The sequence below is a fragment of the Dermochelys coriacea genome, chromosome 6 (assembly GCF_009764565.3).
Source record: "Dermochelys coriacea isolate rDerCor1 chromosome 6, rDerCor1.pri.v4, whole genome shotgun sequence".
Lineage (NCBI taxonomy): Eukaryota > Metazoa > Chordata > Testudines > Dermochelyidae > Dermochelys > Dermochelys coriacea.
The window spans coordinates 100,524,176-100,537,787 of NC_050073.1; the positions used below are offsets into that span (position 1 = coordinate 100,524,176).

The 13,612-nt window shown below is 37.0% G+C and overlaps 1 protein-coding gene across 5 annotated transcripts in view; it reads left to right on the forward strand.

Annotated features, from left to right (window-relative positions):
• Nucleotides 1–12,709, forward strand: part of PPP4R4 (protein phosphatase 4 regulatory subunit 4) — a 123,907-nt gene extending 111,198 nt beyond the window's left edge. For 3 of the 5 annotated variants that reach the window (XM_038407857.1, XM_043516702.1, XM_043516700.1), the window contains 6 exons: nucleotides 1,308–1,377; nucleotides 1,799–1,879; nucleotides 2,236–2,329; nucleotides 4,011–4,081; nucleotides 6,460–6,610; nucleotides 11,505–12,709. In XM_038407857.1, coding sequence (XP_038263785.1) covers nucleotides 1,308–1,377; nucleotides 1,799–1,879; nucleotides 2,236–2,329; nucleotides 4,011–4,081; nucleotides 6,460–6,610; nucleotides 11,505–11,529 — 492 coding nt within the window. In that variant the 3' untranslated portion in view covers nucleotides 11,530–12,709. Of the gene's footprint in view, nucleotides 1–1,307; nucleotides 1,378–1,798; nucleotides 1,880–2,235; nucleotides 2,330–4,010; nucleotides 4,082–6,459; nucleotides 6,615–11,504 lie in introns of all 5 variants that reach the window. The other 2 variants (XM_043516698.1, XM_043516699.1) reach the window with 2 other exon arrangements.
• Nucleotides 12,710–13,612: the final 903 nt, after the last annotated feature.

Consider the following 13,612-nt stretch of genomic DNA (forward strand, 5'->3'; position numbering starts at 1 on the left):
CTGAGTACATCTGGACAGTATGAACTAATCTGGTTGTTAATGGTGCATAAATTGGTGATTTCCTTGATTTCAATTATTTAGTTAATTGGAACTACACTTGAACAATCTTAACCATGATTTAATGAAGTTTTTTTGTGTGGATAGTAACTAGAATTCTAAAGAAAAGAAAAAAATAGACCTTTCTAGGTTCTGTTGGTGTGTAGTATGAGGTGTGGTACAGGAAAGCAAAGCTAATGTTACATAGCTGGGAGGGATCATGCTTACTCTGTTTGGAAAGCACCAAGCACACTGAAGACATTACTAGAAATAATTTGACTGAAATGATATTTCATGCATATATCTATAATTATATGCACTATCTGTTATAAAACTAACTAATAAACAGATGTGAAAATGGGTTTACTAAAATATGAGAAATTATTGCATGTGGTTCAAATACCTTTTTTTCAATAGAGGTTTATTAACTCCAGTAAATACTTTAGATGCTAATTTTAGAGAAAGCATAAAGCTTGAGAAAATACATTGGTTATATCTGTTTGGATTTAAATATTGTCCATCTATATTGATTTTGTATCTTCATACTGTTTATTAGCCAGACCTTTAAATTCTATATGTATTCTAGAATCATAGTAGCCACATTGCACAATAGATATAGCATTTCCATTTTAAACACCCAATTTCTGTGTTATAGCTTCTCTTCTTTCTGGCTAACATTTCTCTTGCTTGATCTCAGTCTACAAGCATCTTTTTGAGATCATGTAATAAAAATCAAGAAGCTTTTGAGTTGTAAGAATCTAAATAAATAGTAATTTTTATCTGTTAAGAAATTTTTCAGAGACCTTCCTGAATTCAAAAGTAGGTGTACTTTAAAGCGTCACACTTAGCTTGTGCAAAGTCATGTATGAGGAATTATTTTGTTTTGTTTTGTTTCAAGAAATGTGTTTTTAAAAGAAAACAATACATTGTCAAAAACAACATACTAAGCATAAATTACTTACCATTTTTCATGGAGGGGAACGTTAAGACCAAATTTCCTGAGTCAACTTTACATTGTGTTGCCCTACTCTTTTGTTATGATCTCTACTACAGTAAAAGCATACTAGATCATTCAGAGCTTTTACTGGGTTCCAGCCGATATTTATTAGTGAACACATGACAGTGTTATTGATAGAGGGAAACTATGTTCAAATAATTGAGAGAAGAAATGAATTTGTAGCTTGGTGGGTTGGGAGCATGCTCATTTACAGGAGGCCTTCAACCTGTGTGGAGTGTAAATTCTCATCCTTATGACATTGTTTCCATAATAGGAACAATTAGAAAAAGAGAAGCAGCAGAATGAGGGAAGGTCTATCAGTGATAAAATATTTGAAAAGAAGCGTAAGTTTTTTGTTTTTGTGGGTTCTTGTTTTTATTTTAGGGGGGTGATTCTTGGTAAATGAAATTAATATAGTAGTGTTTTAGGAAACATGATGGTGGGTGTTTAACTTAGTAAAGAACTCTTGTTGTTTTGTCATTTTTTCTTTAAAAAGGGCAATTTATAAAAAATGTTTATGGTGTGTTACATAGCATAGTATTAATTTCATTTATAAAATACATATCCAATATGATATTTTCTACTAAGAAGGTAGTAGTATGATTGTCTGTCTGTCTCTTATTTCAAGGGTGCTACTATCATACTATTATAGTATTATTACTATTTTCCCCAGCATCATACCAAAGTTGTATATAATATTTTACATCTTTATGTAAAGTAAGGCTATTTATCAGAGTACAGCATTTACAATAAACTTTGTTTTAGGTAGAGACAGTAAAACGTCATCAACTTTGTCAAAAAGTATATCTCTTTCTCTTTCTGGAAGCTCTTCAAGTGCATCAACAAGTAAGAAACAAATTTTTTAAAAAATTTCTAGGATACTTTTATCTCTTCTGTGCAAGTTTGAAAATAGACAAAGGTACCATTGACTCCCCTGCGGCCAGGCTTTCACCCACTGTGCACATAAGAAAACATTGCAGTTAGAGAACACGTGGTCTTTTTACACTTAAATATTTTTTTGATTGTTGTTTGGTCATTCATGATGGGTGATATAAATGAGATTTATTGCTATATTATCTTCCAGCTCCTTTAATTAGCTTAGACTGAGAAGAAGTAATGTAAATAGACATTCTTACTACTGATAAAAGACAAATTGCAATCATTTCCTCACTTTAAATGTATTTGCTGCTTATTTGTTTCAGGCAAAGAAGGGAAGAAATCCAAGTTGGTTCGAAGCCAGTCTTTCAGTACTCAAGCACTGCATCCAAAATATGGCAACATAGACAAGTGTTCTGAGTATGTTTTCTTCGAATAGATTCCACTCCTAAGGTCAAATTCGGGTGACCTCTTATAGAAATATATGTATTCTCCAAAATATGTAGAATATACACCCCAAAATGTACTCCTGAATTCTAAGGTATAACACCCCAAACCATCTTATAGTTGTGCAAAGCAGGACATAACCTGTCCCATCTCAGAACTCTGAATAACCTAAGAGGTATATTATCCATTATCACCTAATACTGGTTTGTATCTATAGCATATCTGTTTTTGGCCAAATAACACCACTTTTCCTATGTTGTGCTCTCATTTGCAAAACACTTCAGGATATATTTTCCATCTGGCTATTTCCATCCAGGACAATGGCACAATGAATACATTTTTGCAGCAATTGTTATCCACTTTATGCAGACACCCTTACTCCTTTTATTGTGCCACACCCCTACATGGACAACATACCAGACTTCTGTGCAGATGTAGTAAATGCTTAAGGCACTAGGTCAGCAGTCAGCAGCATGCCTAACTTTAAGCATGAGTCAATAGGACTCTTATGTGCTTAATGTTAGGTGCATGCCTAACAGTGGTGCAAGTATGGTAGTGTGGTCTGGTACGCAGTACCAGTAAGATATTCATAGCTGGTATGGCATACCGGAAACACACAGGAGGAGCCTGCCCCCAGCCCTTCTACACAGCTACGTCTCCTGAGACCTCCGGCCTGGGGTCTGTACAGCAGCTGCACCGGAGGACAGAGCTGGGGGCAGTACAGCAGCCGCGCCAGAGGAGCTGCTGGCATGGGGCTGCTGCTGCGGTTCTCGGGAGAGAACCTGAGATGCAGAGCTATCCTAGGAACCACAGCGGTGAAAGGGGGAGAACGTGGGGCCACTGGGCAGCCCTGCACTGGCAGCTCTTCTGGCACAGCTGTACCATCCTCTGCCCCCCGCTTCCCCTGTCCTCTGGTGGAGCTGCTGTACAGGCCCCAGGCAGGAGGATTCCAGAGATGTGGCTGTGTGGAAGGGCTGGGGGCAGGGCTCATGGTGGTACAGCAGCCGTGTTGGAGGAGCTGCCAGCATGGGGCCGCCAGGGGGCCCCATGTTCTTCTGCTCCTTTGGCCGCTGCGGTTCGGAGAGTCCTGATTTTCCAGGAACCACAGCGGCGAAAGGAGCAGAATGTGGGGCTGCCCCATGCTGGCAGCTCCTCCAGCACAGCTGTACCGCCCCCAGCCCAGCCCCCAGCCCTTCCATGCAGCTGCGTCTCCTGAGTCCTCCTGCCTGGGATCTGTACAGAAGTCTCCAGCGCAGTAGGAGGAGGACAGAGAACCCCCTCCAGGTAACATGGAATGGATGTGGATCATGGGGGCGGGGGGAGAGCACAGGGACCCTGGGCTGAGGGCGGGAAGGAATCACATGGGGGGTCACATGCCCCCCCCCCTTTGTGTCCCTCCCATGAGTGCAGCGTATTGGCAAGAAATGATTTCTACTTGCACCACTGATGCCGAAGTACCTTGTTAAATAATGACCTAAATCAGCAGTTTCTTATAATTGGAAGGGTGTGAATTTTTTGTATTCGGGTGAAAAAATACCATTTTAATTCAAATCTGGACTTATAAATGGCAAACATTTGAAGACCCAGAAACACTGCTTGTGACTTACTTAGTTTAATGTGCAATAGGTAATTTATCACCTAATTATTTTTCTAGTAAAAGTTCTGCAACAGGATATACTTCTTCTATACCAGGAGTGGGAAAGGGTTCTATGCTACCATTTAGTGGTAAGTGTTGTTGTTATATATATCAAAGTAGCTCCTAGAGGCCCTGGAGAAGTTCAGGGCTCCATTGTACTACTGTATCAACACTGACTAAAAGACAGAGACTCTGCTTTAAAAAAATAGGACTGTACTTGACAAAAGGAAAAGAGCAGGAGAGGAACACTGATAGCAACACCTGGTTACGTAAACTAGCCATCTGATAACTATTCAGTTGCAAGTCAAAAAATAAAAAAAATAAAAATTGTCGATAATCCCTACTGCCCACCTCCCTAGCCATTATCAGTTTGGTGTTCTGTTGTAGTCCCAAATGAGACTTGGGAAGAATTTGAAGTAAAATCGTATAGGGTCTTTACAAATTAATTCTGGAAGGGTGTTCCAGGCATAAAGGGAAGCATAAGATAAAGTGCAAAGTGACTTCTTAGAGAATTAGACAAGCCAGTGATGGAGAGCTGCATAGTTGGTAGACAAGGGAAAGAAAGAAATAATGGTTAACAAGGTTAATCCCAGGAAAGATTAGTTTTCTATTATTTGAAGTATCTCTTTTTTATTTTAGATTGCATAGTTTAATTTGTTTAGTTTCCACATATGGAATGATCTTTAAAGATCATTACTACATTAAGCGTAAATTTCACTCTGGCTATGGATAAGTGGACAAGCGTTAATTTGATTCATATTGTGGTCAAACCAAAGATCTTTTAAAATAGCAATTACAGATATTTCCAATGGCAAATGCTTATACAGTACAAAAGCTATACAAATAAAAAATGGTTCACCTAAATGTAGTTAACATTAGACTGTTTAAAAGTATCAATGGCATATAACATTTGAGACATCTATATACTAAACCTGCTTCATTTTACTTTCTGAATATAGGTTTGCAGAACTCTTGCAGAAGGAATTCCAGAATTGCCAACCCCAAGCATTCAAAAATCATGAGTCAGACCATAAAAAAATCATAAGAATTAAAAATGATAACCGTAGAGTTCTTTTTATTTGTTTTCTGGTGTTGGAGACTTTAGGTTAATGTTGTCAAGCTTTTCTTTGCAGCCACATCAGCTCTAAACTTCATTTTTTAATTCAAATATGAGATTCTCAAGTAATAACATGATTCCAGCTGTTGGGTGCTTTTTGAAAAATCCAAATGGTGACACTTGAGATAAAATCCTCAGAGTTGGCAGCACTGGAATTCTGTCTAGGTAGAATTTCCTGTCACAAACGTTATATCAGATATAGCTAGGACTGCTCCAATATCCCTTACTAATCAAACAGGCAGAAATCTGACTGATTTCCCTCTGATAGTAATTTAATTGGACAATTTAAAAATACTAAATAAAGATGGTTCAGATTGACCCAACTGCTCTTCCTTGATTTGATCACCTTGTTCCTCAGAAGGCATCTGTGTTGCCCTTTTTCACTGAGGTCCTTTGAAGTTTAATTAGAAGTAATAAATTCTGACTTTTCCTCCCTGCCCCTAGAGGTGCTTGACTCCATCCTGTCTAAAATGCTAATAAAATCATTTTTAAAGCACCAATTCATTTATTAACCATTTTCAAATATGCTCTTCTGCGGTGTTGCCAGCTTCTGTTTCCACTTGAGGAGTTTTTGCATGCAAAGGCAATGAGAGGATGTGTTGCTTTTTCGAGGTGGGACTAAACAAAGACAGTGATCTTGCACTGCTACTCTATATCCTGAACATGGTCTAAACAAGAGGATTTCATTCTCCAAAATCGTTAATGATGTGCTTTTGGAATGTTTAAAAACTTTTGTTTGTTGATTAGCAATTTGCAAGCATTTAGAGATGGGATCCTATGGATTAACCAGCAGAAAAGACAGCGAGCATTCAGTAAATAGAGAAATATGATCATATTTATGCATTGACCAATTCTTCATATACTTTTTTCATTTTCAGTTGCTTTTCTATGTAACTTATTTTGCAAAAATATGTTTTTTAAGTAGTAGATCCTTAGACATGAATTTGGATATTCCTGACTGGTGTTTTTAAAAATAGTAATTAGACTTCTAGATGCCATAAATTGTGCTTGCAATTATTTGCATTCACAAATTTTGTATGTAGAAAGGGAGACAGTTTTAAAAAGCTGCCTATTAGACATATATTATATCTGAGATATTTCATGTATTAAAATTGATTCATGTTCTGTAGACCTTCTCAAAAAGTCTATAGATTATTAGCTATTTTTCAGTACTTTGCCACACAATTTTTTTTTAGTAAAAATCTTTAAATTAGCAAAGTTTTTTTGTAGACAGAATAATTTTATGCTATATTGCAGTCGGAACACCTGTTCAACCTACCGGTAGATGTGTTGTCACTGTGTTTCATTCAGATTTAATTCCCTGTATAATTGCCAACTACTTTCTTTCAGATGATTCATTCCGGACTCGTTCCACCAATATTAGTGGGAATGCTGTCTTTTCTTCCAGCACCCCCATAGCGACTTCCTCCCGTAATACAGCTAACTCAGTTGACCAAAAGAACAATGGGACTAAAGACAGTCATTCACGAAAGATGAGCTTGTAAGTGATTGGTTATAGTTATGAGCACCTTAAGGGAGCAATTTACAAATGGAACTCAGAACAGTCTGTAAAATTGCAGGGTTTATTATTGTGTGTCCATATCTGTTACATGCAATTTTCCATTTCCAGATTTTTGTGTACACAAATATTTGGGTATGGAATATTGCCTGTGTGAAAATTTGGGTTCTCAAAAGCATTTTTAGGACTATATTGTGCCCCTTTGAACAAGTCTTTCATACTGCTCCTTAAATGTGTCTTTCCAATGTGGCTATCTGTTTTTGGGAATAGTGTATTGATCAGTATTCCCTTGCATATGGTTGGTTTTCAACGAATCATATACTCTGATACTTTGGCTATGTGTAAATATGTGTTCCTACTTCAGAGGTCTTCATTCTAGTTTACAAATACAAAATGACTTATCTAGTCATTTTGTTACCTGAAATTATAATGATCTTCTTAATTGGAAGTGGTATTATATGATTCATACTTTTGTGTATGCATACAAAAAAACCCCTTCATTGTGAAGCAGTTTTTGGATTGCTATATTTGACATATTTCTACAAATTCATGGAAATTAAAGAAAAGGAAAACCAGCTAACAATATATATCCTCTACTCCTCCATCCACAAGAACACACATTATTATTACCACAATTAGCACACACCAAAATCTGACATTTATTCTGCCTCCTCTTCCAACACAACCAACTGCTACACCAAACATCTACAATTACTAGCTGTTAAGTTAAGCTTCTTAAATATACTCTGTATGTATAGCAACGCACCCTATCAGCTTCACAATTTTGTTTATTATAGGTGGAACTAGTAGAAACACCTATTATTAAGGTTTTCTGACACTTCGCATTATAAAACCCTGATTTCAGTTTCTCACAACTTTGCTAGACTGTTTGGCTTTAAATTTTCCATGGTAGCTGTGTGCCTCAGGCTGATTTTAATTTCAACCAAAATAGCTCAGCTGTTTCAGAGAAAGAGATTAGAGGAAGATATATTGTTTTGTCCATGTTAAAACATTCTGGCCACCTTTTTCTTTGAAACTCTAGTGCTCCTATGCGTTGGAGAAAGGGCTTGACATTGGACAAGAGGCATGGTCTTTGTGTCAGAGATGTGTCTTTTTCCTTGCCTGTGATAATCTGCTCAAATTTGGCCAAGTTACAAGCCTTTGAAAAATTACAGTTTCCACAGGCTCTATGGAGACTTTTTAGATTTTTAGCAACTAAATGTCCCAAAGATTCCATCCACATTTGGCATGCTTTAGCCCAACGCTGAGCAGAACTTTTCCTTGCAGTTGCAGTTCTGGGGTGCTATGGGCCATGCTAGGTCTGCGTATGGACACCTGAACTAAGAGCGAGTCTGCTGATGACTCATATGGGTGTCAGCATGATGCCACATGATGAAATTTCTGTTTTTTTAGGGTTTTTTTTTTAAAAACTAGGAAATTACAGAAACAAAACTATGTTCAAAACATTATTCAGGTTGCAGGTGACGGTCTGAAAAGATTAGGAAGTGGCAGAATCAAGGTTGCCTGTCCCTGGGAGTAAATCAGGTTTGTGCAGTGAAGGAGGCTGTTTATAGGACCCTAGCCTCATTTGTTGTACAAGCTGGAAGGTTTTATAAATGAGGCAGGGGACTGCAGGAAGAGAAGAGAGTGGGTCTCGCAGTTAAGGTAGTTGAATGCTGCCCTGGAAAACTGTATTCTATCCCTGCCTCTGCCACAGAGTTCCTGTGTGATGCTAGGCAAGTCTCTTCAATCACACTTTTCACAGATTTCAGAGTAGCAGCCGTGTTAGTCTGTATTCGCAAAAAGAAAAGGAGTACTTGTGGCACCTTAGAGACTAACAAATTTATTAGAGCATAAGCTTTCGTGAGCTACAGCTCACTTCATCGGATGCTTTTCACAGATAGACACTCACTGTATGTTCCTCATTTTCTGGGTGCCTGACTTGAGACTATTGGTATGTGTACACTGTAATTAATAACCCACGGCTGGCCTGTGTCAGCTGACTTAGGCTTGTGGGGCTCTGATTGCGGGGCTGTTAAACTGCAGTGTAGACATCCGGGCTCATGCTGATGCCGGGGCTCTAGGACCCTGCGAGGTGGGAGGATCCTAGAGCTCAGGCCTGAGCCAGAATGTTTATGCTGCAATTAAACACCCTCTCTCACAAGCCCGAGTCAGTTAGCACACGCCAGCTGTGGGTGTCTTATTGCAGTTTAGACATACTCCTTGGGGTCTGATTTGAAGAAGTGCGGTGTACTCACTGCTGCAACTGAAATCAATGCTTTGAACAGAGAAAGTGCTCTGAAAAAATCAGGTCCTAGATGTCTCAACTTGGGCATCCAAAATTAGTGGATACTTTTTACCTTAATCTCTCTGTGCCCCGTCTGTAAAATGAGGAAAACAGCACTCTCTCTTCTCAAAGAGGGGTTGTAAAGATAATTAATTAATGTTTGGGAAGCATTCAGATATTATAATGAAGAATGCCATAGCAAATCTCATGAGGAAATTAATAGTTCAGTCTTCAGAGCAGGGTTTGAATAGTGTGCAGTAATGAAGGCATGAGGTCACACATTGAACTAGTATAAAATAAAATATTGAATAGCTTCTCCTGAAGTGAGCACCATCCATACTGTGCACTGAATGAGGCAGGAGTACTATGGAAAAAATAGTATATGATCAAACAATCAGACTTTCTCTCAATACATATACACAAGGGTGCCCAACTTTTGAGTGGTTGACTTTGCAACATTAATAATGTTCTATTCACATAGTTTCTATGTGTAATTACATATCTGTTTTTATGTTTGTGTATGTATGTAACTGAAAGATCAAGGTCTCTATAGATTAAAGATAAAAATCACAACTGCGTATGCTTCTGTTTAATTTATTTTTCATTTTAAATTAATATATTGTTTTGATCAAGTATGATAGAATTACCTATATTTAACTGTTTCACAAACCTCTCTGAGGCAAATGAATAGAAGTTCACTGGTAGCATGATCAAAATTATGAGTTAATCATTTTTATGATTTGTAAATGGAGCCATAATATTCAAGGGATTTTCTAATATCCACGAGGTACTTGAGTGCAGAAATTTTCATTGGAATCTTTACATTAGCAAATATATGTTTACAAACTTATGTTGGAGTTCAGTTCCTTCTTGGGCCCACATCAGAGATGAACATAGAGAAAAATGATCCATCTCATTCTTGGAATAATTTATACATCTTAAATTAATCTAATTTAAATCCTGATCCAATTCTCACAGTAGTTAGTAGAAAGGCACCCATTGACTTTAGTGTGATTTGATTGGGCCCTTAGGTAGTTTTCAGGCAGAAGAAATTACGTGAGTTGAGAATTGTGCTGAAGATGCCTCCTTTTGTATCTATGATGTCTTAATCACAGAAGATAAGAGGCTCGGAATTTAAGTATATTTTGGAGTGTGGAAGAATCCCAAAGAACATCAATTAAATGCTTCAGCCCACAAGAGACCTCTCTTAAGTCAATTTTCAGAGAAAAGCATGTGTAGATCTGATTGTTACTAGCGAATAGACAATATTAGATTATGAGTCATCCTAGAATAGATATTGACATGAATCATAAATGTTAGGAATGATATAAGAATCCAATCATATACTATTATGATGATTAGTTTTATTGTTTTCATATATGTATTCCCTCATTTTTGAGGATTTTATAAATTTTCTTTCAGCATAAGTGTTTTCCTTATTTTAATGTAACAGGATAACTGATTCAAATACAGGAAGGAAAGCAAATATCTGTCTGTGCTCTATAGATGATTCAATAAAAATGTTGGCCTGACAATTTAAGAAATCTGTTTTACTGTAGTACATGGGCAAACAAATAATGAGAATTTTGCACTCACTTCAGTGGTTTAGAATCAGACTCCTAAAGAGCAGGGGTGAAATCGTTGTGCATTGAAGTCAATAGCAAAGCTCTCATTGATGTGAAGGGGGCCTGGATTTCACAAAAATCTCAGTAACCAGTTTCCAGACCATAGATATTGGTGTATGAACCCATAATAATATTGGTTTGCATAGATAACTTGATATAGTATCCATCATCCTTTCAGAGGAATAACACTGTTTAGTGGGTTGAGCACAAGGCTGGGAGTCAGGAGCTCCTGACTTCTGCCCCCTTCCTGCCACTGACTTTCTGTATGGCCTTGAGCAGGTTACATAACTTTCTAATCAATGTTATTCTACTCCCATTTATAGTTAATGGCAGTATTAAAATCAGTGACAATCGGGGTTGGTTTGGGCCCTGTTTCCCCTCTTCTGAAATGGGGGCAATGAATATCTTGGTGTCTGTATATTAGAATGTCCTAAATATCTTTGATAGAGAGAAATGCCTTTTGATATGATGGGGTACCAAGAATCTCTGTTAGCACAGAGCTCTGAAATTAAGTGTTGCTCTTTCAGAGATCTCTGTGCTTACATGTAGTGATGAATTGAGCCTCACAACCCTTTTATGAAGTTGGCAAGTAGTATTTTACAGACAGGTAAACAAAGGAAATGATACGTTGTGACTTGCCCAATTCACATGTTGAAATCAGTGGCAGAACCAGAAATAAAACCCAGGAGACCTTTAACCATTAGCTATATCATTCCCTAGAGTTGTTACAAATTTTACCAACCTAACTTAAGCCTTCTTGAGCAGACTTACGTGAAAAGTACCCCCACATTATGAAATATATCCTAAATTATGAGTGAATTGACTTTTTTTTGATAAGGTGTGTTTCCAAGTAGTTCCTGCTTATTAGATACACTTCATATAATGGCACTTTAGTATGAAGATATTACTGAATGCTTGAATATATCAACAATATTTTTACATATGTTTCTTTTTTTGTATAAAGAAAAAACAGAAAATCAAACTCTTAGATCATCTGACAGAAAAGGAAGCACACCAAAGACTGCTGGAGGCAAAGTGGTTTTGTGATAACAATGGTTGGAGCTACAGCTGGGGAATCTGATGACTGGACAGGAGAAACTTAGTGCATCTTGCAATGTTAAAACCTATCTTTTAAGCAAATTCCTAAGTTGTAAAATAACTCCATATAAATAATGTAATGGTTGCAGAATTCCAATGTTGTAGTGAAGTGTTAATGAAATGTAACTTTAGCTATGTGCTTTAACTGCTGCAGCTAAAGAGATAGGGTTTTTGTTCTTCAATTATGCGTTTGTAGTTCAGATTCTTGAATTTAGGATGCAAGTGTCCTATTTAAATGTACTTATTTAGGGTTTTAGCAATTCCTAACGTCCGTTTGTTATGGAAGAAAAATGAGCTAAAATTGTTCTGTATATGGGATTAACCGAGAAATTAATTTCACCTTTCAAAGACTCTTCAAACTCAATTTAAACTAAAATCCAGGAGTACCACTAAGAAGCTGTCTTGAAGCATAAACTGAAATAAGATTGTGCTGTGAATTGGGATGTGGTATCACTACAAGTACTAACTCAAGTTTATACAAATCCTTTACAAGTTTTCCAAAAATGTTAAGAGCAAATACCTCCAAAAATATCAGAATTATTTCTTTTGTTTCATAGGACAATTTTGTTGTATAAATACATTGTTTAATTTTTAGTATTTCAGATTGTATTTTCTTTTACCTAATAATTTTAAAATGATGAATCTAGTTTTTAATTAACTGCTATTCCAAGCTATCATGCTTTAGCTTTGTCAACATTTGTTTGTATTAATGTTTCTATCAAAATTTGCCTGTGAAAAACATGCAGTTCTATTTAAAAAGTTCTATTTATGCCAATACTTGAGAGATATTGTATGAAGCTATTGTCAGCTTCTCTATTTCAAAATGCAATCAGCATAACTATATTGATATCAGAAAATATCTGTTTTTTAAATCTATTGGTGTATGATAAAGATGATCTAATTTGTGAATGCATGTGTGTGTGGTTAGTTTTTACCATGTGAAATAATGAATGATTAATTTACTCAAAATAAAACGTAGGATAATGCAATACTTGCATGTTTCTGGAAAAAAGAGTTATTTTTTGCAATGTTTATTTTATAATTGAAGAGAAATAAAAGCATTTAACGATATAATTTACGTATTTTAAATGACACTGAAGCCAGTTTTATTGCTCTGCTGTGAAGATGTGCATTAGCATCTTGCAATGTATAGATTTGTTAGCTCCTCATAGTATATTTGAATTTTGGTGAGCCTAGTCATAGGGGTTTTTTGTTTTGTTTTTTTGTTTGTTTGTTTTATTCACTGGCATTGTTTGGATTCTGTGGTCATAAAGTATGGTGAGGCATCAGCTGGAGTCCTGTGTCCAGTTGTGGGCACCAAACCTTTGGAAAGATGTGGACAAACTGGAGAGAGTCCAGAGGAGGGCAACAAAAACAATAAAATGTTTAGAAAACCTGACCTGTGAGGAAAGGTTAAAAAAAGTCGACATATTTAGTCTTGGGAAAAGAAGACTGAGGGGCACCTGTTGTGAATTCAAATATGTTAAGGGCTGTTATAAGGAGGACTGAGAGTAGCAGCCGTGTTAGTCTGTATTCGCAAAAAGAAAAGGAGTACTTGTGGCACCTTAGAGACTAACAAATTTATTAGAGCATAAGCTTTCGTGAGCTACAGCTCACTGACTGTGATACTTGTTCTCCATGTCCATTGAAGTAGGATCAAAGCAAGTTCGATATAACGCGGTTTCACTTATAACGCAATAAGATTTTTTGGCTCCCGAGGACAGTGTTATATCGGGGTAGAGGTGTATAAGGATAGTTAGGCACCAGAATCGGTTTCCAAGTGAGGTTGTGGAATCCCCACCACTGGAGATGTTAAGAACATGTTGGACAAACACATGTTAGGGATGGTCTAGATTTACTTGGTTCTGCCCCAGTGCAGGAGGCTGGACCTCATAACTTGTTGAGGTCCGATCCAGCCCTACATTTCTTTGACTCAATGATTGGTTCAAGTTTGCAGTATTTGTTCTAATGCCT